General features: G+C 40.7%; 2 protein-coding genes across 4 annotated transcripts in view; one reads left to right on the forward strand and one right to left on the reverse strand.

The window, feature by feature from the left end:
- Positions 1-9,762: 9,762 nt before the first annotated feature.
- Positions 9,763-14,073, reverse strand: LOC106585811 (lysM and putative peptidoglycan-binding domain-containing protein 3). The gene is made up of 3 exons (XM_014172459.2): positions 13,942-14,073; positions 11,478-11,749; positions 9,763-11,345 (listed from the first exon to the last, which is right to left on the reverse strand). The coding sequence occupies exons 2-3, from the start codon at positions 11,739-11,741 to the stop codon at positions 10,668-10,670; spliced, it is 942 nt and encodes a 313-aa protein (XP_014027934.1). The 5' UTR covers positions 11,742-11,749; positions 13,942-14,073; the 3' UTR covers positions 9,763-10,667.
- A 1,461-nt stretch (positions 14,074-15,534) lies between these two features.
- Positions 15,535-26,218, forward strand: part of LOC106585809 (adhesion G-protein coupled receptor V1) — a 235,723-nt gene continuing 225,039 nt past the window's right edge. For 2 of the 3 annotated variants that reach the window (XM_014172456.2, XM_014172457.2), the window contains exon 1: positions 15,540-16,909. The gene's annotated coding sequence lies outside the window, so the exon portion shown is untranslated. Of the gene's footprint in view, positions 16,910-26,218 lie in introns of all 3 variants that reach the window. The other variant, XR_001324033.2, reaches the window with a different exon arrangement.

The raw sequence follows: 26,218 nt of genomic DNA on the forward strand, positions 1-26,218 counted from the left end.
AGCCCCACCTGCCCTGAATGACAGGTTGCCACTGTATATATATATGAAGTCATCCACAAAGTTTTATCCACAAACTACACTTCTCTCTGTTAGATTTTGGTTTTGGAAAGGGTATATCACATGTAGATATCGCATAAAGCATACTTCATATATGCTTGATTTAAATATTGACTGGCTTTCATCAAGCTGCCAACTCAAGAAAAAGCTTAAAACTTTAACCAGTGCCTGCAACCTGGTTCAGGTTATCAGTCAACCTACCAGAGTAGTTACAAACAGCACAGGAATGAAATCATCAACATATGTTCATCAAATCTTTACTAATGCTGTAGAAATGTACTTGAAAGCAGTATCCAGATCCACAGGATGTAGTGATCACAATATAGTAGCCATATCTAGGAAAACCAAAGTTCCAAAGATTGGGCCTAATATAGTGTATAAGAGGTCATACAATATGTTTTGTAGTGATTCCTATGTTGTTGATGTAAAGAATATATGTTGGTCTGTGGTGTGTAATGAGGAGCAAACAGACGCTGCACTTGACACATTTATTAAATTGCTTATTACCGTTACTAATAAGCATGCACCCATTAAGAAAATGACTGTTAAAAACTGTTAAATCCCCGTGGATTGATGAGGAATTGAAACATTGTATGGTTGAGAGGGATGAGTCAAAAGGAATGGCAAATAAAGTCTGGCTGCACAACCAATTGGCAAACGTATTGCAAATGGAGAAATCATGTGACTAAACTGAATAAAAAGAAGAATAAACTACACTATGAAACAAAGATAAATGACAAAGAATTTTAGTAAAAAGCTTTGGAGCACCTTAAATTACATTTTGGGATAAAAGGCAAACAGCTCCATCATTCATTGAATTAGATGGCTCATTCATCACCACTGATATTGCCAAGTACTTTAATAATTTTTTTAATTGGCAAGATTAGCAAATGTAGGCATGACATGCCAGCAACAAACGCTGAAACTATACATCCAAGTATATCTGACCAAATAATGAAAGATAAGCATTGTAATTTTGAATTCCGTAAAGTGAGTGTGGAAGAGGTGAAAAAATGATTGTTGTCTATCAACAATGACAAGCCACCGGGGTCTGACAACTTGGATGGAAAATTACTGAGGATAATAACAGATGATATTGCCACTCCTATTTGCCATATTTTCAATATAAGCCTACTAGAATGTGTGTGCCCCCAGGCTTGGATGGAAGCTAAAGTCATTCTGCTACCCAAGAATAGTAAAGCCCCTTTTACTGGCTCAAATAGCCAACCAATCAGCCTGTTACCAACCCTTAGTAAACTTTTGGAAAAAATTGTGTTTGACCAGATACAATGCTATTTCACATTAAACAAATTGACAACAAACTTTCAGCATGCTTATGGGGAACGACATTCAACAAGCACTGCACTTACACAAATGACTGATGATTGGTTGAGAGAAATTGATGATAAAAAGATTGTGTGGGCTGTTTTGTTAGACTTCAGTGCAGCTTTTGACATTATCGATCATAGTCTGCTGCTGGAAAAACGTATGTGTTATGGCTTTACACCCCCTGCTATATTGTGGACAAAAAGTTACCTGTCTAACAGAACAAAGTGGGTGTTCTTTAATGGAAGCCTCTCCAACATAATCCAGGTAGAATCAGGAATTCCCCAGGGCAGCTGTCTAGGCCCCTTATATTTTTCAATCTTTACTAATGACATACCACTGGCTTTGAGTAAAGCCAGTGTGTCTATGTATGCGGATGACTCAACAATATACACGTCAGCTACTACAGCGACTGAAATGACCAACAATAAACAAAGAGCTGCAGTTAGTTTCAGAGTGGGTGGCAAGAAACAAGTTAGTCCTAAATATTTCTAAAACTAAAAGCATTGTATTTAGAACAAATCATTTACTAAACCCTAAATCTCAACTAAATCTTGTAATAAATAATATGCACTGCTTGGAGTAATCCTGGATTGTAAACTGTTATGGTCAAAACATATTGATACAACAGTAGCTAAGATGGGGAGAAGTCTGTCCATAATAAAGCATTGCTCTACCTTCTTAACAGCACTATCAACAAGGCAGATCTAACAGGCCCTAGTTTTGTTGCACTTGGACTACTGTTCAGTGGTGTGGTCAAGTGTCACAAAAAGGGACAGCCCTTGGATGTACACAGAGATCTAATATTAATAATATGCATGTGAATCTCTCCTGGCTCAAAGTGGAGGAGAGATTGACTTCATCACTACTTGTATTTATGAGAGGTTGACATGTTGAATGCACTGAGCTGTCTGTCTAAACTACTGTCATACAGCACGGACACCCATGCATATCCCACAAAACTTGCCACAAGAAGTCTCTTCACAGTCCCCGAGTCCAGAACAGACTATGGGAGGCACACAGTACTACATAGAGCCATGACTACATGGAACTCTAACTGATGCAAGCAGTAAAATTAGATTTAAAAAAACGAATACCAATATGTACCTTATTGTGAAGCAACACAAACATAGGCACATACACATGCATACACACACGCATGATATAATACACACTATACACACAGGTACACATGGATTTAGTACTGTAGATATGTGGTAGTGGTGGAATAAGGGCCTAAGGGCACACAGTGTGTTGTGAAATCTGTGAATGTATTGTAATGTTTTTAAAATTGTATAAACTGCCTTAATTTTGCTGGACCCAAGGAAGAGTAGATGCTGCCTTAGCAACACCTAATGGGGATGCATAATAAATACAAAATACACTTGAGAGAGAATGCAACGGACCCAACTGGCCAGTGCTGGGCTAGGTAGAATCACAGGATGCATGATCAGTGCATGGGCAGGGTGTGGGGTGCATGGGAACAGTCTGATTGGCTGAAGCCACTATCTGGAGGTGATCATATCTCTCACTTGATGAGTGGTGCCTGCCAGACATAAACAACAACACACACCCTGGAAATTAGTTCCACAGTACCCTTGGCAGGGGGATTCTGTAACACTGTTAAAAACTCTGTTTGTGGTTGTCAGTAACTGCCGGATGGCTCATGTACCTCCAAGTTGATTTGCTAATTTACATCGACATTGGTGTGATTTCGGCTTAGATATGATGGGGTGGAGATTTTAATTTAACATTGAGCTTCAACCAATGATACTATATAAATCATTGGATACAATTAATTGTTGTCGTGGTTGTGTGGTAATTAGGTCCTACATTTAACTTCATGACATTAAACTATCTGATTAAGCCACACATTAACCGACACAGAACACGTTATTCTAGTTCAAAAGAAAGAACAGAACAAACATGCACCAAACAAACATTCATTAAATTCACACCATAGGCTTACTGTGATGCAGCTGTCAGTGAATTAAATGGTGTGTGTGAGCACACGGTTGTGTGTAAGGTTTGTGTGTGAGAGAGTGAGACGTTAACCTATATTACAGAGGACATAGTGTTGTTATGAGTTGTTCAGGAGTAGCTCCCTCAGTAGTGCAGACATGGGAGGTGGTGAAGGCTGTGGGATAGCTGCCTTCAGTTTCAACATCAAATCCCTGGGCCTCAGCAGGGGGAATATGCCCTGGGATTAATTTGAGCTGGCTGCACCTCTCCATTTTCGACTGTTTAGTTCCGGAACCTATTTTTTCGGATTCGGTAACCTCTTGTGGCATGAAAAAAAATATTTTCACTTTTTGCAATGTAAAAATCCAAATAAAAGCGATTAAAGTTCATTCGAGTTGGCTCTTCGTTATGTCATGTGAAAAAGTTGTTGTCCCGGGCCTGATATTTGATTCGGGTTGGGTCAGCCCGGGTTTATGGTTTGTGTAACATTGTAACCTATGTTTAGACCAATGCGTGGACATGGCTGTGTGAGTAGCACGCCTGTATCTCTCACAGAACTAGAACGAGATGAACTTTCTATGATCTCTCTCTGCTCTGATAGACGTGAGTCACAACTCTTATCTCTCCAGCATTGCGTTTATTTACTTATAGGCCAGCAGCATACCACCCTGCATCCCACTGCTCGCTTGCCTCTGAAGCTAAGCAGCGTTGGTCCCTAGATGGGAGACTAGATGCTGCTGGAAGTGGTGTTGGAGGGCCAATAGGAGGCACTCTTTCCTCTGGTCTGAAAAAAACAATATCCCAATATCTGAATGGCAGGTAGGCCAGGTAGGCCAGTTGAGAACAAGTTCTCATTTACAACTGCCACCTGGCCAAGATAAAGCAAAGCAGTGTGACAAAAACAACAACACAGAATTACACATGGGATAAACAAACATACAGTCAATAACACAATAGAAAAATCTGTATACAGTGTGTGCAAATGAAGTAAGCAGGTAAGGCAATAAATAGGCCAATAGTGGCGAAGTAATTACAATTTAGCAATTTACACTGGAGTGATATATGTGCAGATGAGGATATGCAAGTAGAAATACTGGTGTGCAGAAGAGCAGAAAAACAAAAACAAATATGGGGATGAGGTAGGTAGTTGATTGGATGGGCTATTTACAGATGGGGTGTGTACAGCTACAGCGACAGTAAGCTGCTCTGACAGCTGACGCTTAAAGTTTGTGAGGGAGATATAAGTCTCCAACTTCAGTGATTTTTGCAATTCGTTCCAGTCATTGGCAGCAGAGAAAATGGAAGGAAAGGCGACCAAAGGAGGTGTTGGCTTTGGGGATGACCAGTGAAATATACCTGCTGGAGCGCGTGCTACGGGTGGGTATTGCTATGGTGACCAGTGAGCTGAGATAAGGCGGGGCTTTACCTAGCAGAGACTTGTAGATAACCTGTAGCCAGTGGGTTTGGCGACGAATATATAGCGAGGACCAGACAACGAGAGCATACAGGTCGCAGTGGTGGGTAGTCTATGGGGCTTTGGTGATAAAACGGATGGCACTGTGATAGACTGCATCCAGTTTGCTGAGTAGAGTGTTGGAGGCTATTTTGTAAATGACATCGCCGAAGTCAAAGATCGGTAGGATAGTCAGTTTTACGAGGGTATGTTTGGCAGCATTTGTTGCAAAATAGGAAGCCGATTCTAGATTTAACTTTGGATTGGAGATGCTTAATGTGAGTCTGAAAGGAGAGTTTATAGTCTAGCCAGACACCTAGGTATTTATAGTTGTCCACATATTCTAAGTCAGAACCGTCCAGAGTAGTGATGCTAGTCGGGCGGGAGGGTGCGGGCAGCGATCGGTTGAAGAGTATGCATTTCGTTTTTACTAGCATTTAAGAGCAGTTGGAGGCCACGGAAGGATGGGTGTCCTGACTCTCTGTGGTCACAAAAGATCCCATGGCACTTATCGTAAGAGTAAGGGTGTTAACCCTGGTGTCCTGGCTACATTCCCAATCTGGCCCTCATACCATCATGGTCACCTAATCATCCCCAGCTTTCAACTGGCTCATTCATCCCCCTCCTCTCTCTGTAACTATTCCCCAGGTTGTTGCTGTTAATGAGAATGTGTTCTCAGTCAACTTACCTGGTAAAATAATGGAATCATAGCCACTTGAAGGTTTCCGGAGGAGCTGCAGCACCCCTGATAAATTGAAATACATTTTCCAAAGTTATAGAATAACGGCTCTCTGTGTGCAAAGCTGTCATCAAGGCTAAGGGTGACTACTTTGAAGAATCTAAAATCTCAAATATATTTTGATTTGTTTAACCCTTGAATGAGTAGGTGTCCAAACTTTTGACTGGTACTGTGTGTGTATATATATATATATATATATATATATATATATATATATATATATATACACACTGCTCAAAAAATTAAAGGGAACACTTAAACAACACAATGTAACTCCAAGTCAATCACACTTCTGTGAAATCAAACTGTCCACTTAGGAAGCAACACTGATTGACAATAAATTTCACATGCTGTTGTGCAAATGGAATAGACAACAGGTGGAAATTATAGGCAATAAGCAAGACACCCCCAATAAAGGAGTAGTTCTGCAGGTGGAGACCACAGACCACTTCTCAGTTCCTATGCTTCCTGGCTGATGTTTTGGTCACTTTTGAATGCTGGCGGTGCTTTCACTCTAGTGGTAGCATGATACGGAGTCTACAACCCACACAAGTGGCTCAGGTAGTGCAGTTCATCCAGGATGGCACATCAATGCGAGCTGTGGCAAGAAGGTTTGCTGTGTCTGTCAGCGTAGTGTCCAGAGCATGGAGGCGCTACCAGGAGACAGGCCAGTACATCAGGAGACGTGGAGGAGGCCGTAGGAGGGCAACAACCCAGCAGCAGGACCGCTACCTCCGCCTTTGCGCAAGGAGGAGCAGGAGAAGCACTGCCAGAGGCCTGCAAAATGACCTCCAGCAGGCCACAAATGTGCATGTGTCTGCTCAAATGGTCAGAAACAGACTCCATGAGGGTGGTATGAGGGCCCGACGTCCACAGGTGGGGGTTGTGCTTACAGCCCAACACCGTGCAGGCCGTTTGGCATTTGCCAGAGAACACCAAGATTGGCAAATTCGCCACTGGCGCCCTGTGCTCTTCACAGATGAAAGCAGGTTCACACTGAGCACGTGACAGATGTGACAGAGTCTGGAGACGCCGTGGAGAACGTTCTGCTGCCTGCAACATCCTCCAGCATGACCGGTTTGGCGGTGGGTCAGTCATGGTGTGGGGTGGCATTTCTTTGGGGGGCCGCACAGCCCTCTATGTGCTCGCCAGAGGTAGCCTGACTGCCATTAGGTACCGAGATGAGATCCTCAGACCCCTTGTGAGACCATATGCTGGTGCGGTTGGCCCTGGGTTCCTCCTAATGCAAGACAATGCTAGACCTCATGTGGCTGGAGTGTGTCAGCAGTTCCTGCAAGAGGAAGGCATTGATGCTATGGACTGGCCCGCCCGTTCCCCAGTCCTGAATCCAATTGAGCACATCTGGGACATCATGTCTCGCTCCATCCACCAACGCCACGTTGCACCACAGACTGTCCAGGAGTTGGCGGATGCTTTACTCCAGGTCTGGGAGGAGATCCCTCAGGAGACACTTCCGCCACCTCATCAGGAGCATACCCAGGCGTTGTAGGGAGGTCATACAGGCACGTGGAGGCCACACACACTACTGAGCCTCATTTTGACTTGTTTTAAGGACATTACATCAAAGTTGGATCAGCCTGTAGTGTGGTTTTCCACTTTCATTTTGAGTGTGACTCCAAATCCAGACCTCCATGGGTTGATAAATTGGATTTCCATTGATTATTTTTGTGTGATTTTGTTGTCAGCACATTCAACTATGTAAAGAAAAAAGTATTTAATAAGATTATTTCTTTCATTCAGATCTAGGATGTGTTGTTTAAGTGTTCCCTTTATTTTTTTGAGCAGTATATATATAAAAACATTTTTTTGCATTCCGGTACCTCGGATCTCCCCAGTTCACACCCCTCTCGCGCTCACTTTTTGTTCCGGCATTGCCTGATTTATAAATTGAGCACTGAATATGCTTCAGACTAGAATGAGTCCCCAGTGAGTACTAAACTGACTGCATTTACCAGGGGTATATTCATTAGTCGGAATCCATTGCAAAACGTTTAATCTGTTGTGAAACATTTCGCAACGAAAACGATTTTCTATTGGACAAATTCAGGTAGGTGTAGTTCGGTTTTCTCCTGTTTGGTTCCTAGAGTAACCCATAATCAGTTTCCGTTATAAATGTATTTGCAACAGACCAAAGTTTTGCAACAGTCTGCGACCTAATGAATAAATCCCAGGTTTATGGATGCTTTTGTCTCAGGTTCATGGTTCAGTAAGAAACACTGTCTTAGGAAGAATGGGCTTGAAGTACGACAGTATTTTCACTGATGAAAAGTGAAGTACAACATCTACTGTTTCTGGGTGGATTCCTGGTGTGATTCATTATTTTCCCCATTCAGGATGTGGAGTTCAAGCCTGTGCCACTGAAAGCCGGACAAGATGAGGACTACATGCTGGCCCTGAAACAGGAGTTGACGGGAACCATGAGTCGACTACCCAACATTAGGCCTCTGGCTAGGAAAGGCGGTGAGAGAGTGCATTAGCAGCAATAGTCAGTGTACAGTACGGTATGACATCATCCATTAAGACAATAGCATGAGGTGAGTTAATGGTACACTCAGAAACCGGAGCCATTTAATCATATTCTATCTGGAGACAGAGGCAGATCTAGGAGAGAATAATGCTTTACAAATCCCTGACCTGACTCAGCTTGAATTTAGAGCACATACTCTTCTGGGTTAAAATGGTGTATCCGTATCAAGTGCAGCCTTATTGCGCTTCTTGATATAGAAGGATAAGTCATTTATCTGGAGCTTTGAGTTGTCCAATGTCTCATATGCTCAATGTACTACAGAAGAAACGCATTTGAGATTTTCTGCAGATTTTTAAAGATGATTCAAAACGTGCTTGCTGACTTAATTGAGCATTTAGTGTCTGTGTCAGCATTTATAACCTTTACTGTTTCCATATCAAATGGATGTGGAAAGATACAAGGCAAGGTATCAAGAGGCAAAACATGTTGGCTGAGGAGAGGATACCAGGTAAATGGTCAATTTGGTCATCATCAGTTTGATTTCAATATAACATGTTTGGCATTAGACTGGCAGCTCTTTCCAAAAGAACTGATGCCTCAAAAGAAAAAAGTTGAACTTAAAACCGGGGACTTATTTTTTCATCAAACATCTTTTTCGTTTTTTTAACAATATGACATCATACTAATAGATATATTTCCAAGTAAACATAATATTAGCAAGTGCAAAGAAGTAACCCATAAACGTATCAAGCAAAGAAAAAGCAGATGTGCTCAGTAAATTTGATATGTCACTTTCATCACTTTTATTCTTATTTAAATGGACTGATTAAACAACCATTCTGTGGAAATGAGGGGTTGGGATTAGTTTGCACATTCAGATGTGTCATTCTCATAGCCTGATAACGTTGACTTGTATAATGACCTTCCCATAATGTGCAGTGTGTGTGAAAGCTGTTTGTCTGTCTGGATGAACTTACAATATGGCTATTTCTTCAGGAAGTTGAAAAGAATGATGCAAAACGAAATGAAGAGAAGGACAAAAATGACAAGAGGAAGAAATTGGAGGAGTTGGAAGAGGTAACGCTCCCCCTCATTGTAACAGAAAGCCCAATTTGATCTTATTCACCTTAGTAGTCAACTTCTATCACACAATGTATTGGATTTCAAATAGATACAAGTTGTTCGCCTGCACACTTCCATACAATTACTGCATTTGGTACTGAGGCATCTCAGTTTCTGGGGATGATAAATGGCATGTATTTGTAATGCTGGAAGATCACAATGTGAAATATGAGGCATTGGATAGCTACTTATGCATGCACATAATATTCACACACACCAATTAAGTTTAATGGAGAAATGCCCAGTTTAACAGTTACCTTTTTGTAGGAAAATGACATTGCCAGCTATTTTGAAGATGATGATTTTGGTGCAGTGATGACATGGATGAAGCCTCATATTTAACCTCCGACTGCATGTTAATGGATACTGGCTGAATGTCATTCTTCCAAATGTATGTTTTTCCTGAAAGTTATGGTTTATCTTTTACCAAATAGCCATTGGCTATATGACAAACACTGTCAGCAAGTTTACACATTTTGTTTGATGAAACGATAGGTACAATGAGAGAATCATCAAGACGTGTGTGGTGGAAGTGAGTTTGCATTAGAATAAGTAGATCTTTGTATAAACAAATGAGAATTATACAAAACAAAAACCAACATGAACACACTCAAGTCATAGCATCAATAATTTATTCAAAATATACTTTCTTTTCAGCCTGTAAGGCTGCATTTACAAGAGCAGCCCAATTCTGGAGTTTTTCCCACAAATTGGACCAATTAATGGGAAAAAAAATAATTGGGCTGCCTGTGTCTATGCAGCCTTAGTGTTCCACAGGTTGAAGGCACATACTGTTCATAACACTAGTGATGAGGAAAATAAACTACATCATAAACTGGGTGGTTTGAGCCCTGAATGCTGATTGGCTGAAAGCCGTAGTATATCAGACCGTATACCACGGGTATGACTAAACATGTATTTTTACTGCTATAATTACGTTGGCAACCAGTTTATAAATATAACATTTCACTGGAATATACCGAGCTAGTGTTGGGCAACATTGTGCATTTCCCGTTTCGTCACCCTTGCCCTTAGTAGAAATGAAGGTTGTGGGAATCTAAACATAGTTCTTCCCAGACAAGCAAAAATATCCAAAATGTTCAAGAACATTTGCATCACATTTTAGACTAACTTCAATACTGATATTGGAATAAGACTAATATTCCACAGATAAATTACTTATTTTAAGTGACAAGTGGCAGCAATCAGTACTGTTTTGACCAAGAACAAACCTCACTTCAAACAGTGTCATGGTGGAACTAGTCCCATCAGCTGACAAGAGGGACAGAATAAGCAGTTGGGTCCCGCTGTGCAAAAAAACTTGCTTTAAAAACATGTTTTAAAAACGTACATACTGCATGTCCACTGAAAGAATTCAACAGATTGTCCTCATTTTCCCCTCACCATAATTTCCCAATGGATTCTGTTCCCCATAAAGTAATTCTCAGAGAGCTTGGATAATCACTTTTTTCATAACTGTTCAGATACCTCCAGCTCCTTCAGTTTGTCTAAATCCCTCACTACGTTTTCTCTTTCTTAGGGCCTGGGTGGTCATCCACCTCATTGTGTCTCTGTGAGTTTGTTTTGGGTATGTTTCCAGCCTGAGGTCCTGAGTTGGGCTTTCCGTTGATTTCCACATGCTCAGGAATCTGGGCATGCTGCATGCCCTTAGGATTGGTCAACGGTGTGGTGGTGTGGTGGCTAACGTCCGCCTTCATCAGTACCTCATAATACAGCAGGTAGAACACTGGTGTGACGATTCCAACCACCACCATGATGGCCACCGCCGTCCACCACCTCATGCCCCAGTCCGCCCCATGGTAGGGGTCCTTCCTGAGGACAGGCTTGAAGTCAGGCTCCCCCAGTAGTAAGGGCTGCTGGAGGGTCAGGGAGGAGACCACCTCGTTCAGGCTGCTTCTGGAGGTGCCGGAGGACTTGACTAGCAGCTCGATGTCCTTGTCCTTCTCCTGCAGGAAGCTGCCCACGCTGTCTGTGGATGAGGAGGAGTCTGTGGAGATCTCTGTGGAGATAGGGGGCTGGGGGAAACGTCGGGGGCCTGTGGGGGAGGCAGATTTGAGAGGCGCGATGCTGTGGGTCTCTGTCAGCACACTGAAGCGTTTCACAGGGATCTTGATGGATCTCAGCGCAAAGAAGTCCTGCTCTGTCAACAGGTTGTTGGCCCTCTTGATGTCCGCCACCTACGGCACACAGACAAAACAAAGGATTTCACTTTACTTGTGTAGCAAAAAAAGTGGTGTGAAAAGTCAAAGCTGGTCTGTCTGTAAGGGCTTTGTCATTAGAGAGTAAGACAGGGCTTAGGGTTGACTTACTGAGCAGTGGTACTGCAGCGAGAAGCTATTCAGTGTGTCCCCTTCTTTGATGTCTCGGACCAGGTGGACAATGTCGTCCAACTTCTCCCTGGAGGTGCTCCTGCGCAGCCTGTCCCTGCCTCGGGAGCGCAGCTCGTAGCTCTCACCATCCTCCTCCGAGAGATCATTCTCAGAGCTGTTCCCAAATAGGTAGGCGTGTGCTCCATTGGCAGGCTGCACCGTCGTGGCCGACTGGAAACCATAGTGCGTGCTTCTCCCAGTCATTTTTCACTCTAAACAGAGGAGCAAGACATTGTAATTGAAAGTTATACAAGATTTAATGTATGGGGTTGAGGTCAAGTTTCACCTGTTTGATATTTCCCCAAAGGAAACTTCCAGATTTTCAAAGATGTACAGGGAACATTGGCATCACTGTCAACAGCTGTCAGTTCTTTCAACAAAGGAGTAAACCATGTTTGTCAGGTTTCAGCTTGTTTTGAAAGCTGCAGCTAGCCTACACATTACATTCAATATAGCATGCATTGGCACGTTTTGAAGCCTCTAGCATGTGAGGCGCAGAGCATTTAGTCCAACTCTTCCAGTTGAATGGATCTTCATAGGGGCGATTAAACTTAACTGACTAGCTAAAGTCCATCACTGCACCGGTCTTGTGCGTTCAACCAGTGATACTGACTGATAAGATATATGCCCCAGTGACTGCAATGTAATCAAGGTCCTTGTTTATATAATCTGTGGCTAGCTAATGTAGCAGTTTTTTTCCATTTGACATTCAGAGAGGAACGTCTGCTGCTGATGTAGGAGGACTAAATGTAACTCCATGGTGAAGAGACCAGACTTTGGAATCTAACTCGGAGTACATAGATTCGCCCAAGGTCAATACTTTGGTTTCCTTGTTGAGATTCAATTGGTACATGCACATTTGCACTTAATTGCCATTTTAGAGCAACATCAATAAGCAAACAGTCGGTGGTTGTATTTGATTAACGTTTATTGAAAAAGTATAGATTTCAGCAAACAAAGAAAGTCACGCAACTACAGAGGACAAACATTGGTACAATACGATAATTAAAGGCTTCAAGACTGGGTACATATCTGGCTGTGTTGGCAAAATCACTACATATCCCATCGAGCCAGGCGGGGAGAGGCTGCCTGTTGTCACAGTTCCAAGACCAGTCAGAATCGTCCAGCTAACCCGACACCAATGACGCCGGTGGACCTCAAAACTGAACTCGGATCTGCGTTAAGTAGCAATAATATCTTTCACCACAGTCGTCTCATGACAGATACTGTATCTCAAAACAGTCACAACTATTCAACAAAATAAAACAATTTTTACGTTTTTTTCTAAATAGCAAAGAAGTTTTGAAGTTGAGGGTACAGTATTTATGAAGTTTGGCAATGAGGACGAAAACTAGCGTATTTCTGCTAGCCAACTAGATTAACCAAGGGAACCCAGATCATGGCTAGAAGAGATCCAGCTTTTGTCAAATTAACGTCCGATTTGACTTTTCGTAGCAGGTTAGGAAAAGGGTTTAGAGTTAGCCAAAATGCACAACAAAAAAAAATATCCTTCTGGCATTATTTTGATAAAAGCTGGATCGATTCGTTTTCATTAAATACAAGTAATCTTGTATTGTATGTATTATGGATCCCCATTAGCTGCTTCGTTTGTCTCTGAATTGTTTAATCAAACGTTTCGCTGTCATCTCCTGATATCAGTGCATAAAAACTATTCTGTTTTCTGGTTGGGTCTAGCCATGACTTGAAACCCGGGGGAAATGAGCTCTGGCCTAGTGCGCGCACTATAGGCTAATTCAGGAGACTAGTTTTTAGATATCAGAAGCTGGCAGCGAAAAGTTTGATTTATTCCTTTGTCACCGAATTGTTTAATCAGAAGACCTATATTTAAGGAGAGTGAATCGATATACAATCCCGAAATCAGTTGTATCTGTCAATAGTAAAACAAAGTTTAAAATTATGCTTGCGTGAACCCTTAACATGGAATTAATAGTGAACTCGTTTCCTCACCACTGTAACTGTCATGCGAAAGAAGCAGACTAACGTAATTCACTTCCACTAATAACTTATGCCAATTTATACAGGAGCACGGAGATACCGCACTGGCTAATCGTAAACTAACACTATGCGGGCAAACAACTAGCAAGCTAGCGATTGTGTTCTCACGATAAAACTAACGTTATCTACACCTGAAACGCAAGCAACCAATCACTTTGTAACCCAACTGATTGGGGCAGGTGCCAAATACATAACTAACGCTAAGATAGTTAGCTTGGCTGGCAACTAAAGGAGGGCTAGCTAACCTTTGCTAGCATCTCTACCCAGTTTTTTTTTCAGTTAACGTGCCTTAGTTAGATAGCTATCTATAGTACATTGACGATTATTGTTGCGTGGAAAGGTTCGTGTTACATTTAGCGAATTAAAAAGTAATGAAGCACCAATATACCTGAAAACATGAGCAATGTTCTTCGACGACCTAAGCCATTTCCATTCTTCCTCTGGCTACTATCAAATACATAATTGGCTACTACTGTCGGAACAAACGAACGCCACCAGCGTGTCGTGAGCAACAATTGTGTAATCGGCAGTTAGCCTTAAAAATAAAAGTCCCCCATTGAAACTGATGCAATTGTATTTACTTATATTTAACCAGGCAAGTCAGTTAAGAACAAATTCTTATTTACAATGACGGCCTAACCTGCACGACACTGGGCCAATTGTGCGCCGCTCTATGGGACTCCCAATAATGGTCGGTTGTGATACAGCCTGGAATCAAACCAGGGTCAGTAGTGATACCTCTAGCACTGAGATGCAGTGCCTTAGACCGCTACGCTACTCGGTAACAAACGGATATAGTGAAAACATGCAACAATTGAACTAGATAATGTTAAACAAGGTTGGAATGTTACAATTATTAGTTCATTAAAAATCCTTTGAAATCACATTGTTGATGTACTTGAATTCAAAATTGCACTGGGGGCATAATTACAGTGCCTTCGTTTACATTTTAGTAGACACTCTTATCCAGAGCAACTTACAGTAGTGAGTGCATACATCTTTCATACTAGTCCCCAGTTGGAATCAAACCCACAACCTTGGCATTGCAAGCACCATGCTCTGCAAACTGAGTCACACAAATACTTCAGAAAGTGTTAATACCCTGTGACTTTTTCCACATTTTGTTGTGTTACGCCCTGTATTTAAAATGGATTAAATTGAGATGTTTTGTCACTGGCCTACACACAATACCCCATAATGTCAAAGTGGATTTATGTTTTTAGATAAAAAAAAATATATATATTAATAAAAATGTTGAGTCAATAAGTATTCAACCCCTATGTTATGGCAAGCCTTAATAAGGAGTAAACATATGCTTAACAAGTCACATAAGTTGCATTTACTCACTCTGTGTGCAATAATAGTGTCTAACATGGTTAACAGCATTGTAGTTACTCCACAATACTAACCTAATTGACAGAGTGAAAAAAGGAAGCCTGTACAGAATAAAAAAATATTCCAAAACATGCATCCTGTTTGCAACAAGGCACTAAGGCACTTCAGTCTGCTTTCCAACAGACACTGGGAGACAAATTCACCTTTCAGCAGGACAATAACCTAAAACACAAGGCCAAATATACAATGGATTTGCTTACCAAGATGACATTGAATGTTCCCGAGTGGCCTAGTTACAGTTTTGACTTAATCAGCTTGAAAATGGCTATCTAGCAATGATCAACAACCAACTCAAATGAGCTTGAAGAATACAAAATCTAAAATAATAATGTTCAAATATAGTACAATTCAGGTATGCAAAGCTCTTAGAAACTTACCCAGAAAGACTCACAACTGTAATCGCTGACAAAGGTGATTGCAACATGTATTGACTCAGGGTTGTGAATACTTATGTAAATTAGATATTTCTGTATTTCATTTTCAATACATTTGCTAAAAAAACCTTTTCGCTTTGTCATTATGGTGTATTGTATGTAGATGAATTCAGGCTGTACCACAACAAAAAGGGGTATGAATGCTTTCTAAAGGCACTGTATGTGCAATGTACAGCCAAACCTATGGATTGGGCATCCATGAAATGGGGTATCCGCCTACTCAGTGACACTCATAGAACACAACTGTGAAGAGTTACACAAATATTATCATCATAGCTCTTATTGCGGGACACTTAAAACGCTGTAAAATATGCACTATTTTTATCAGTCTGTGTCAGTTTCGATGGGGGACTATTATTTTGAAGGAAAACCGCCGTTTCCACTAATGTTGTTCACAGCGAACACGCCAGTAGTCCACGTCAACAGAATACTAACGCGATGACGTAAATGGCTAGGAACTCAAATTCTTGCACTGACCACTGGATGGCGCAAGTGCAGTTCCTTTATCAGAGGCCACATGGATAAGGGCCCTACAGAGGCCAAATGGCATAATTGAAAACTTTAATTGATAAGCCTATTATTTTTGCTGTAGTATTTCTTATCTATGGTATTTAAAATGTCATACAAATTAGCCTACTCAGAATAAATTAACAAGTGACTAAAATTGGAGTCTTGATAATCATTTTATAATGCGTGTCAATTGTGGTCTAGGCTATAAGAACAAATAAAATGTTATTGGTCACGTACACATATTTAGCAGATGTTATTCCAGGTGTAGCGAAATACTTGCGGCCGTAGCTCCAACAGTGCAGAAGTATTTAATAATACACAACAATACACACATCTAAACAACTAAGAACAACTAAGATGTTTCTTGGTGAATAGTTTAAAAAAAACGAGACAAATAAAGCTACGCATCAGTATTGCGTAGCCTAATTTGATCCTTTTTCTTTATGGTGTGGTGATGAACTTCATGTTATTTTTATCATTCACCTACCTACCTCTACTAGCTACTAGGCCTATCTGAATAGCTGGGTGTAAGAACAACGGTTCGCTGGGTGGAGCTGCCCGCTGCTTCTGTCGGGCTCCCTGAGGCAAATGCGATTAGCAAATCTTGCCATTCCCTCGACAAGTCCACATAGTAGTTTTGTTTAGGCACGCATGAAGCTGAACGACATGGCTGTAGCTTCTTTCTCCCAGCGAACCCTCGAGCAGTCAGCTGGTTTGAAAAAACGTTATCTGGCTTTAGTCTACGTTTTATCCACATAGGAAATACCGTTAGTTTATTTCTCATAGTCCGCCCCGAGTGTGACGTGCTTTTTGTGTGGTTGTTCGCTGGGGGTAGAGACAGCTGTCAGGAACGCCCCAAGAATTGGAGTAGGCTACGAGTATCAAGATGCATTCATTGACCAAGAATATCATCTGAGAAAAACGTTCGGAGATTATTGATAGGAGTTATCGATGATATCCTCAACAATAGCGGTATTTCTAGAATTTTTCCTGGACTGATTACCAGCAAAGTGTCAGGTAAGTCTGCATACATTTAATAATTTATTGAACAGGTGTTTGAACACATTATAGAGCAAGTTTATTTGTGACAATCATTAGTCTAATAAAAAGTTTTTCCTACAGGATTGTTGGCTTGATACGCTTTTCATGCACCTTTCATTATTTTGGGCAATTCATTTTATAGAGTATTGCAGTGGCTCCAATTCATCCAGTTATGACAAAACATAGTTTTTTTGCCTAATAATAATCAGATATGTCAGAGGTATATGAAACTATAATAGGCTAATAAGTGGAGGTTTGGAGATATTTGTTGTGTGCCCCTCATCGTCCTCATCATGCAGAGGAATTGTTTAACACTAAACAAAATGAAAAATGATTGAGCCATTACTAATTTATTTTTGCACAGTGCCAAAAATCCCCTCGGAGTGGCTAATATATTTTTAAAAGCCTAAATATTGAATCAGTGAAATGACAAAATGAATGGCGGGGTAACCCATTGACTAGTGAGACAAACGCTTCCATGGTTACTCTCTGGCTCTTCAGTGTGGTCACTGTGCTTTGTGTGTTACCTCTCTTTTCCATTGAAATAAAACAACAATCAGCGGGAACCACCAGACATGGTGTGCATGAGCTGGGACCCGCTCGCTCATAAAGGCTGCATAGACTCATTTTACACTCAGTCATAATCTTGGCCCTTTTAGGGGTCCTAAGCGAGATTTGGTTGGGGTAAAAAACTTTAGTGGCCCTCTTCTTGACAGCGGAGATAAAAAATAAATAAAACAATTCTGCAATTCTACAGATTTTGCCATGGGGTGTAGAGAAAATGTTGCAGTTATAAAGCAAGATTTCTGCAATTCTACACATTTTGCCATGGGGCGGAGATTTCTACAATTTCTACTATTCTACCAACTTTGCCATCACTTATGCCATGTTAATGATATCTGAGTGAGAGTGACTAACAAAATTAATGTGGGCCCTCTGGAGCTTATGGCCCCTGGGCACGTGCCCATGTAACAGTTTTGCTTCCGTCCCTCTCCTCGCCCCTATCTGGGCTCAAACCAGAGACCCTCTGCACACATCAACAACTGCCTCCCACGAAGCATTGTTACCCATCGCTCCACAAAAGCCACAGCCCTTGCAGAGCAAGGGAAACAACTACTTCAAGATCTCAGAGCGAGTGACGTCACTGATTTAATTGCTATTAGCACGCACCTCGCTAACTAGCTATTCATTTCACACCGGTCAACTTACCCCCCTTTTGACCTCCTACTTTTCCTCAGCAACTAGTGATCCGGGTCAACAAATAAAATAAAATAAAATAATGATAAAATGTTATTAGTCACATGTGCCATGCTTATTTACGAGCCCCTAACCAACAATGCAATTTAAAAAAATACAGATAAGAATAACAAATAAAAGTAACAAGTGATTAAAGAGCAGCAGTAAAACAACAATAGCGAGACTATATACAGGGGGGTACCGGTACAGAGTCAATGTGCGGGGGCACCGGTTAGTTGAGGTAATATGTACATGTATGTAGAGTTATTAAAGTGACTATGCATAGATGATAACAACAGAGAGTAGCAGTGGTGTAAAAGATGTGGGGGGGGGGGGTGCAATGCAAATATTCTGGGTTGATTAGGTGTTCAGGGGTCTTATGGCTTGGGGGTAGAAGCTATTTAGAAGCCTCTTGGACCTAGACTTGGCACTCCGGTACCGCTTGCCATGCGGTAGCAGAGAGACCAGTCTATGACTTGGGTGGCTGAAGTCTTTGACAATTTTTAGGGCCTTCCTCTGACACCGCCTGGCATAGAGGGCCTGGATGGCAGGAAGCTTGGCCCCAGTGATGTACTGGGAAGTTCGCACTACCCTCTGTAGTGCCTTGCAGTCGGAGGCCGAGCAGTTGCCATACCAGGCAGTGATGCAACTAGTCAGAATGCTCTTGATGGTGCAGCTGTAGAACCTTTTGAGGATCTGAGGACACATGCCAAATCTTTTCAGTCTCCTGAGGGGGAATAGGTTTTGTCGTGCCCGCTTCACGACTGTCTTGGTGTGCTTGGACCATGTTAGTTTGTTGGTGATGTGGACACCAAGGAACTTGAAGCTCTGAACCTGCTCCACTGCAGCCACGTCGATGAGAATGGGGGGGTGCTCGGTCCTCTTTTTCCTGTGGTCCACAATCATCTCATTTGTCTTGTTCACATTGAGGGAGAGGTTGTTGTCCTTGAACCACATGGCCATGTCTCTGACCTCCTCCCTATAGGCTGTCTTGTCATTGTCGGTGATCAGGCCTACCACTGTTGTGTCATCGGCAAATGTAATGATGGTGTTGGAGTCGTGCCTGGCCGTGCAGTCATGAGTGAACAGGGATTACAGGAGGGGACTGAGCACGCACCGCTGAGGGGCCCCTGTGTTGAGGATCAGTGTGGCGGATGTGTTGTTACCTACCCTTACCACCTGGGGGTGGCCCATCAGGAAGTCCAGGATCCAGTTGCAGAGGGAGGTGTTTAGTCCCAGGGTCCTTAGCTTATTGATGAGCTTTGAGGGCACTATGGTGTTGAACGCTGAGCTGTAGTCAATGAATAGCATTCTCACATAGGTGTTCCTTTTGTCCAGGTGGGAAAGGGCAGTGTGGAGTGCAATAGAGATTGCATAATCTGTGGATCTGTTGGGGCGGTATGTAAATTGGAGTGGGTCTTGGGTTTCTGGGATGATGGTGTTGATGTGAGCCATGACCAGCCTTTCAAAGTACTTCATGGCTACAGACATGAGTGATATGGGTTCGATTCCCACGGGCAGGGGCGAAAATCTGATATCCACTTTGGAGGGGACAATTACATGAAATTTTCTCAAGAGCAATTCCTGAGGGGGACACCAAAAGTAGTGCTGTAACACATAGCCTACATTGTAATATGGTAAATGTATATTGAGGAACCAAAGAAATAAGGTGTTTGCCGTACTCTTAACTACCGGTACCCAAAACTACACAACTAATCACAACAGCAATACCATTGCCTTTAACAAATCTTAGTTCAGTCACCTGTTTAAGTTGAGAGTGGGGGTATCCATGGCATTTTCCAATTATGTTCCTATTTTACAAGTCAAAAAAATTGAGAACCTTTCATAATGTTGCCAAACAAAGACTCAACAAACTTACCTGAGACTCCCTGTCTCTGCCAGTCTGTCCCTGCATATCTGTCCCCAACTCTGCTGTCTGTGTGCCATCTGTTGCCTGCTCTGCCTAATGACATCATTGTGAAACATTTCCATTAGAATTTCATTTCTTTCTTATGAACATTTTATCAACTAGTCTTTGAGATATTAGGCTACTAGGGTTCTTACTATGCGTTTTGGTGTATTGAAAAATACTCTGATGTCCGTCTTTTATTTTTCTGCCATTTTTCTACCTGGCTGGCTGGACACACAGTGTGTAGGTTATTTACAGTAGGAGATGGGCTTCTATCATCTTCAATCATTCTATTTGGGCTTCGATCTAAAAGGTAGCTAGCAAATGTGAAACGGATTAAAATGACAAGAGTTGACAGCTGTATGAGTTCACCATTTACACAACATATGCTGCAACCTTTTGTAATTTTAATAGTTTGTTTCATATTGGCTGGCTTCCAACAATAGCTGAATTTGCAAAGCTAGCGAGCACCAATTCAGTTTCAGTGGTGTTTGCTATAATCTTTGCTACCCGGGTTAAATAAAGGTGAAATAAAAGAAAGAAAGAAAAGTTCCCTTGCGACAATTTAGCTTTTGCAACGAGACCATTAAATATATTTAAGACAATGGTAGAAGAGAGTGTAGTTCTGTTCAGTTTGGACTTCAGTTTATCGCTAACCTTATCACAGGGACTTTGAAGCACTAACTTACATCATCTGCATGCTGATTCCATCTTTGACGACGCCACATAAATGGAATAGGTACTAGCTAGCTTAATAGTTAATATTTGCGCGCTAGCTCTGCATATTCAGCTAGTGTGTGTGTGCGCGATTGACTGGATGAACCTCACGGCAGTTACGTGCAAACTAAGGAACTGGCAGTGGATCAAACCATTGTGAGGCAAAGGGCGGGGGGGGTCGCAATCTTTTGAAACTTAAAAACGCGCTATTAAGTGTCTATAATCAGCACAATTGCTTTCATTGCGTATTATTAATATTATTTAAATTACATAGTTATGTTTCAGTGATATATTGGGGGGGACAAATCATATTTTTCCCAGGATGGGGGGGTCGTGTCCCCCCCGTCCCCCCCGGGATTTCCGCCCCTGCCCACGGGGGACCAGTACGGAAAAAAACTGGTGCTCTCATGCATGTTTCAGTGTTATTTGCCTCGAAGCAAGCATAGAAGTAGTTTAGCTCGTCTGGTAGGCTCGTGTCACCGGGCAGCTCTCAGCTGTGCTTCCCTTTGTAGTCTGTAATGGTTTGCAAGCCCTGCCACATCCAACGAGTGTCAGAGCCGGGTTAGTACGATTCGATCTTAGTCCTGTATTGATGCTTCTACGTCACACCTGTTTGATGGTTCGTCGGAGGGCGTAATGGGATTTCTTATAAGCTTCCGGGCTAGAGTCCCGCTCCTTGAAAGCGGCAGCTCTAGCCTTTAGCTCAGTGCGGATGTTGCCTGTAATCCATGGCTTCTGGTTGGGGTATGTACGTACGGTCACTATGGGGATGATGTCATCGATGCACTTATTGATGAAGCCAGTGACTGATGTGGTGTACTCCTCAATGCCATTGGAGGAATCCCGGAACATATTCCAGTCTGTGCTAGCAAAACAGTCCTATAGCTTAGCATCTGCTTCATCTGACCACTTTTTTTATTGATCTAGTCACTGGAGCTTCCTGCTTTAATTTTTGCTTGTAAGCAGGATAGAATTATGGTCAGATGTGCGCCCCAATACATGTCAGATATGCTTTTAAGTTATGTACCCAGTAGGTCCCTCAGGTCCTCTGGCACTGGCCTTTTAACTATCCCAAAGCCTAGGACCAAGGCATGGAGAGAGAACGTTTAGTTACTGTGCCCCCAGCCTCTGGAATAGCCTGCCAGAGACCCTGAGGGTGTCCAAAACGGTGGACATTTTTAATAGTGATCTTAAAACACACCTTTTTAGATTTGCCTTTCCTTAGGGTGCTTTTTAGTCATTCAGTTTTTATTCTTATTCTTTAGTTTTTTTTATCCTCTTATGTTTGTTGTGTATTAAATGTTTCCATTTTCATAGTTTTTATTCGTTTTTTTCCTGTGAAGCACATTTTGTTGCATTCCATGTCTGAAATGTGCTGTAAAATAAAGCTTGATTTGATTTGATTTGTATCCATTCAGCATACACCTGCTCCTTCTTCTTGGTTTAATAATGTTCCTTCTTCTTGGTTTAATAATGTTCCTTCTTCTTGGTTTAATAATGTTCCTTCTTGGTTTAATAATGTTCCTTCCTCTTGGTTTAATAATGTTCCTTCTTCTTGGTTTAATAATGTTCCTTCTTCTTGGTTTAATAATGTTCCTTCTTCTTGGTTTAATAATGCTTCTTCTTCTTGGTTTAATAATGCTCCTTCTTCTTGTTTTAATAATGCTCCTTCTTCTTGGTTTAATAATGCTCCTTCTTCTTGGTTTAATAATGCTTCTTCTTCTTGGTTTAATAATGCTCCTTCTTCTTGGTTTAATAATGCTCCTTCTTCTTGGTTTAATAATGCTTCTTCTTCTTGGTTTAATAATGCTCCTTCTTCTTGGTTTAATAATGCTCCTTCTTCTTGGTTTAATAATGCTCCTTCTTCTTGGTTTAATAATGCTTCTTCTTCTTGGTTTAATAATGTTCCTTCTTCTTGGTTTAATAATGTTCCTTCTTCTTGGTTTAATAATGCTTCTTCTTCTTGGTTTAATAATGTTCCTTCCTCTTGGTTTAATAATGTTCCTTCCTCTTGGTTTAATAATGCTCCTTCTTCTTGGTTTAATAATGCTGCTTCTTCTTGGTTTAATAATGTTCATTCTTCTTGGTTTAATAATGTTCCTTCTTCTTGGTTTAATAATGCTTCTTCTTCTTGGTTTAATAATGTTCCTTCTTCTTGGTTTAATAATGCTTCTTCTTCTTGGTTTAATAATGCTCCTTCTTCTTGGTTTAATAATGCTTCTTCTTCTTGGTTTAATAATGCTCCTTCTTCTTGGTTTAATAATGCTGCTTCTTCTTGGTTTAATAATGTTCATTCTTCTTGGTTTAATAATGTTCCTTCTTCTTGGTTTAATAATGCTTCTTCTTCTTGGTTTAATAATGCTTCTTCTTCTTGGTTTAATAATGCTCCTTCTTCTTGGTTTAATAATGTTCCTTCCTCTTGGTTTAATAATGTTCCTTCCTCTTGGTTTAATAATGCTTCTTCTTCTTGGTTTAATAATGTTCCTTCCTCTTGGTTTAATAATGCTCCTTCTTCTTGGTTTAATAATGCTTCTTCTTCTTGGTTTAATAATGCTCCTTCTTCTTGGTTTAATAATGCTTCTTCTTCTTGGTTTAATAATGTTCCTTCCTCTTGGTTTAATAATGTTCCTTCCTCTTGGTTTAATAATGCTTCTTCTTCTTGGTTTAATAATGTTCCTTCCTCTTGGTTTAATAATGTTCCTTCCTCTTGGTTTAATAATGCTTCTTCTTCTTGGTTTAATAATGTTCCTTCCTCTTGGTTTAATAATGCTCCTTCTTCTTGGTTTAATAATGCTCCTTCCTCTTGGTTTAATAATGCTCCTTCTTCTTGGTTTAATAATGCTCCTTCTTCTTGGTTTAATAATGCTCCTTCTTCTTGGTTTAATAATGTTCCTTCCTCTTGGTTTAATAATGCTTCTTCTTCTTGGTTTAATAATGCTCCTTCTTCTTGGTTTAATAATGCTTCTTCTTCTTGGTTTAATAATGTTCCTTCCTCTTGGTTTAATAATGTTCCTTCCTCTTGGTTTAATAATGCTTCTTCTTCTTGGTTTAATAATGTTCCTTCCTCTTGGTTTAATAATGTTCCTTCCTCTTGGTTTAATAATGCTTCTTCTTCTTGGTTTAATAATGTTCCTTCCTCTTGGTTTAATAATGCTCCTTCTTCTTGGTTTAATAATGCTCCTTCCTCTTGGTTTAATAATGCTCATTCTTCTTGGTTTAATAATGCTCCTTCTTCTTGGTTTAATAATGCTCCTTCTTCTTGGTTTAATAATGTTCCTTCCTCTTGGTTTAATAATGCTTCTTCTTCTTGGTTTAATAATGTTCCTTCCTCTTGGTTTAATAATGCTCCTTCTTCTTGGTTTAATAATGCTCCTTCCTCTTGGTTTAATAATGCTCCTTCTTCTTGGTTTAATAATGCTCCTTCTTCTTGGTTTAATAATGCTCCTTCTTCTTGGTTTAATAATGCTCCTTCCTCTTGGTTTAATAATGCTTCTTCTTCTTGGTTTAATAATGCTTCTTCTTCTTGGTTTAATAATGCTTCTTCTTCTTGGTTTAATAATGCTCCTTCCTCTTGGTTTAATAATGCTTCTTCTTCTTGGTTTAATAATGCTTTGTCACGTCCTGGCCAGTATAAGGGTTAATTGTTATTGTAGTTTGGTCAGGACGTGGCAGAGGGTATTTGTTTTATGTGGTCCGGGGTGGTGTTTTGGTAAAAGGGTGTTTGATTTAGTATTTCCGGGTTTTTGGTTTATGGTCTATGTTTATGTATTTCTATGTGTAGTCTAGTAAGTGTGTTTCTATGTAGAGTTAATTGGGGTGGACTTCCAATTGAAGGCAGCTGTGTGGTGTTGCCTTTGATTGGAAGTCCTATATTAGTTGGGTGTGTTTGTCTGTGTGTTTGTGGGAGATTGTTCTGTGTTTAGCCTTGTGCCTTGTCAGACTGTCTGTATATCGTTCGTTCACTTGTTTTGTTATTTTGGTGTTCATTTTGGGAAGTTAATAAACCTCAAGATGAGCTTACACATACCTGCTGCGTTTTGGTCCTCCATTACCGACGAAAACCGTGACATGCTCCTTCTTCTTGGTTTAATAATGCTCCTTCCTCTTGGTTTAATAATGCTCCTTCCTCTTGGTTTAATAATGCTTCTTCTTCTTGGTTTAATAATGCTTCTTCTTCTTGGTTTAATAATGCTTCTTCTTCTTGGTTTAATAATGTTCCTTCCTCTTGGTTTAATAATGTTCCTTCCTCTTGGTTTAATAATGCTTCTTCTTCTTGGTTTAATAATGTTCCTTCTTCTTGGTTTAATAATGCTTCTTCTTCTTGGTTTAATAATGCTTCTTCTTCTTGGTTTAATAATGCTTCTTCTTCTTGGTTTAATAATGCTCCTTCTTGGTTTAATAATGCTTCTTCTTCTTGGTTTAATAATGCTCCTTCTTCTTGGTTTAATAATGCTCCTTCTTCTTGGTTTAATAATGTTCCTTCCTCTTGGTTTAATAATGTTCCTTCTTCTTGGTTTAATAATGCTTCTTCTTCTTGGTTTAATAATGTTCCTTCCTCTTGGTTTAATAATGCTCCTTCCTCTTGGTTTAATAATGCTCCTTCTTCTTGGTTTAATAATGCTTCTTCTTCTTGGTTTAATAATGCTTCTTCTTCTTGGTTTAATAATGCTTCTTCTTCTTGGTTTAATAATGCTTCTTCTTCTTGGTTTAATAATGCTCCTTCTTCTTGGTTTAATAATGCTCCTTCTTCTTGGTTTATTAATGCTCCTTCCTCTTGGTTTAATAATGCTTCTTCTTCTTGGTTTAATAATGTTCCTTCTTCTTGGTTTAATAATGTTCCTTCTTCTTGGTTTAATAATGTTCCTTCCTCTTGGTTTAATAATGTTCCTTCCTCTTGGTTTAATAATGTTCCTTCCTCTTGGTTTAATAATGTTCCTTCTTCTTGGTTTAATAATGCTCCTTCTTCTTGGTTTATTAATGCTCCTTCCTCTTGGTTTAATAATGCTTCTTCTTCTTGGTTTAATAATGTTCCTTCTTCTTGGTTTAATAATGTTCCTTCTTCTTGGTTTAATAATGTTCCTTCTTCTTGGTTTAATAATGCTTCTTCTTCTTGGTTTAATAATGCTTCTTCCTCTTGGTTTAATAATGCCTCTTCTCTATTAAGCCCTGTCTACCGGCCTTGGAACAGTAATGTTTTTTTCCGTCGTCAAGCAGACATTTGGAGGTTTCAGTGTTGAATCATTTGCACTTGCAGGCAGCAAACGAATGTTGTTTTCTCCCCTCTTATTTGAAACCAAAGCACTTGTATTAAGAGTGTTGAACCCCAGCGTCTGCGTCCATTTTCAGTAAAGCCACTTTCCACCATGTTTTGGGCAGACTTGGGTCTAATTTGTTGCCGTAGTTGCACACGGTGTCTTTTGTTG

The sequence above is a fragment of the Salmo salar genome, chromosome ssa24, assembly GCF_905237065.1.
Source record: "Salmo salar chromosome ssa24, Ssal_v3.1, whole genome shotgun sequence".
NCBI classification, from domain to species: Eukaryota; Metazoa; Chordata; class Actinopteri; order Salmoniformes; family Salmonidae; genus Salmo; species Salmo salar.

Bases quoted from the DNA above. Each gene is read 5' to 3' on its own strand.
- LOC106585811 (XM_014172459.2), bottom strand. From the start codon at position 11,741: ATGACTGGGAGAAGCACGCACTATGGTTTCCAGTCGGCCACGACGGTG. The intron at 11,346-11,477 runs GTAAGTCAACCC...TGTGTGCCGTAG, and splicing joins CGCTGCAGTACCACTGCTCA to GTGGCGGACATCAAGAGGGC.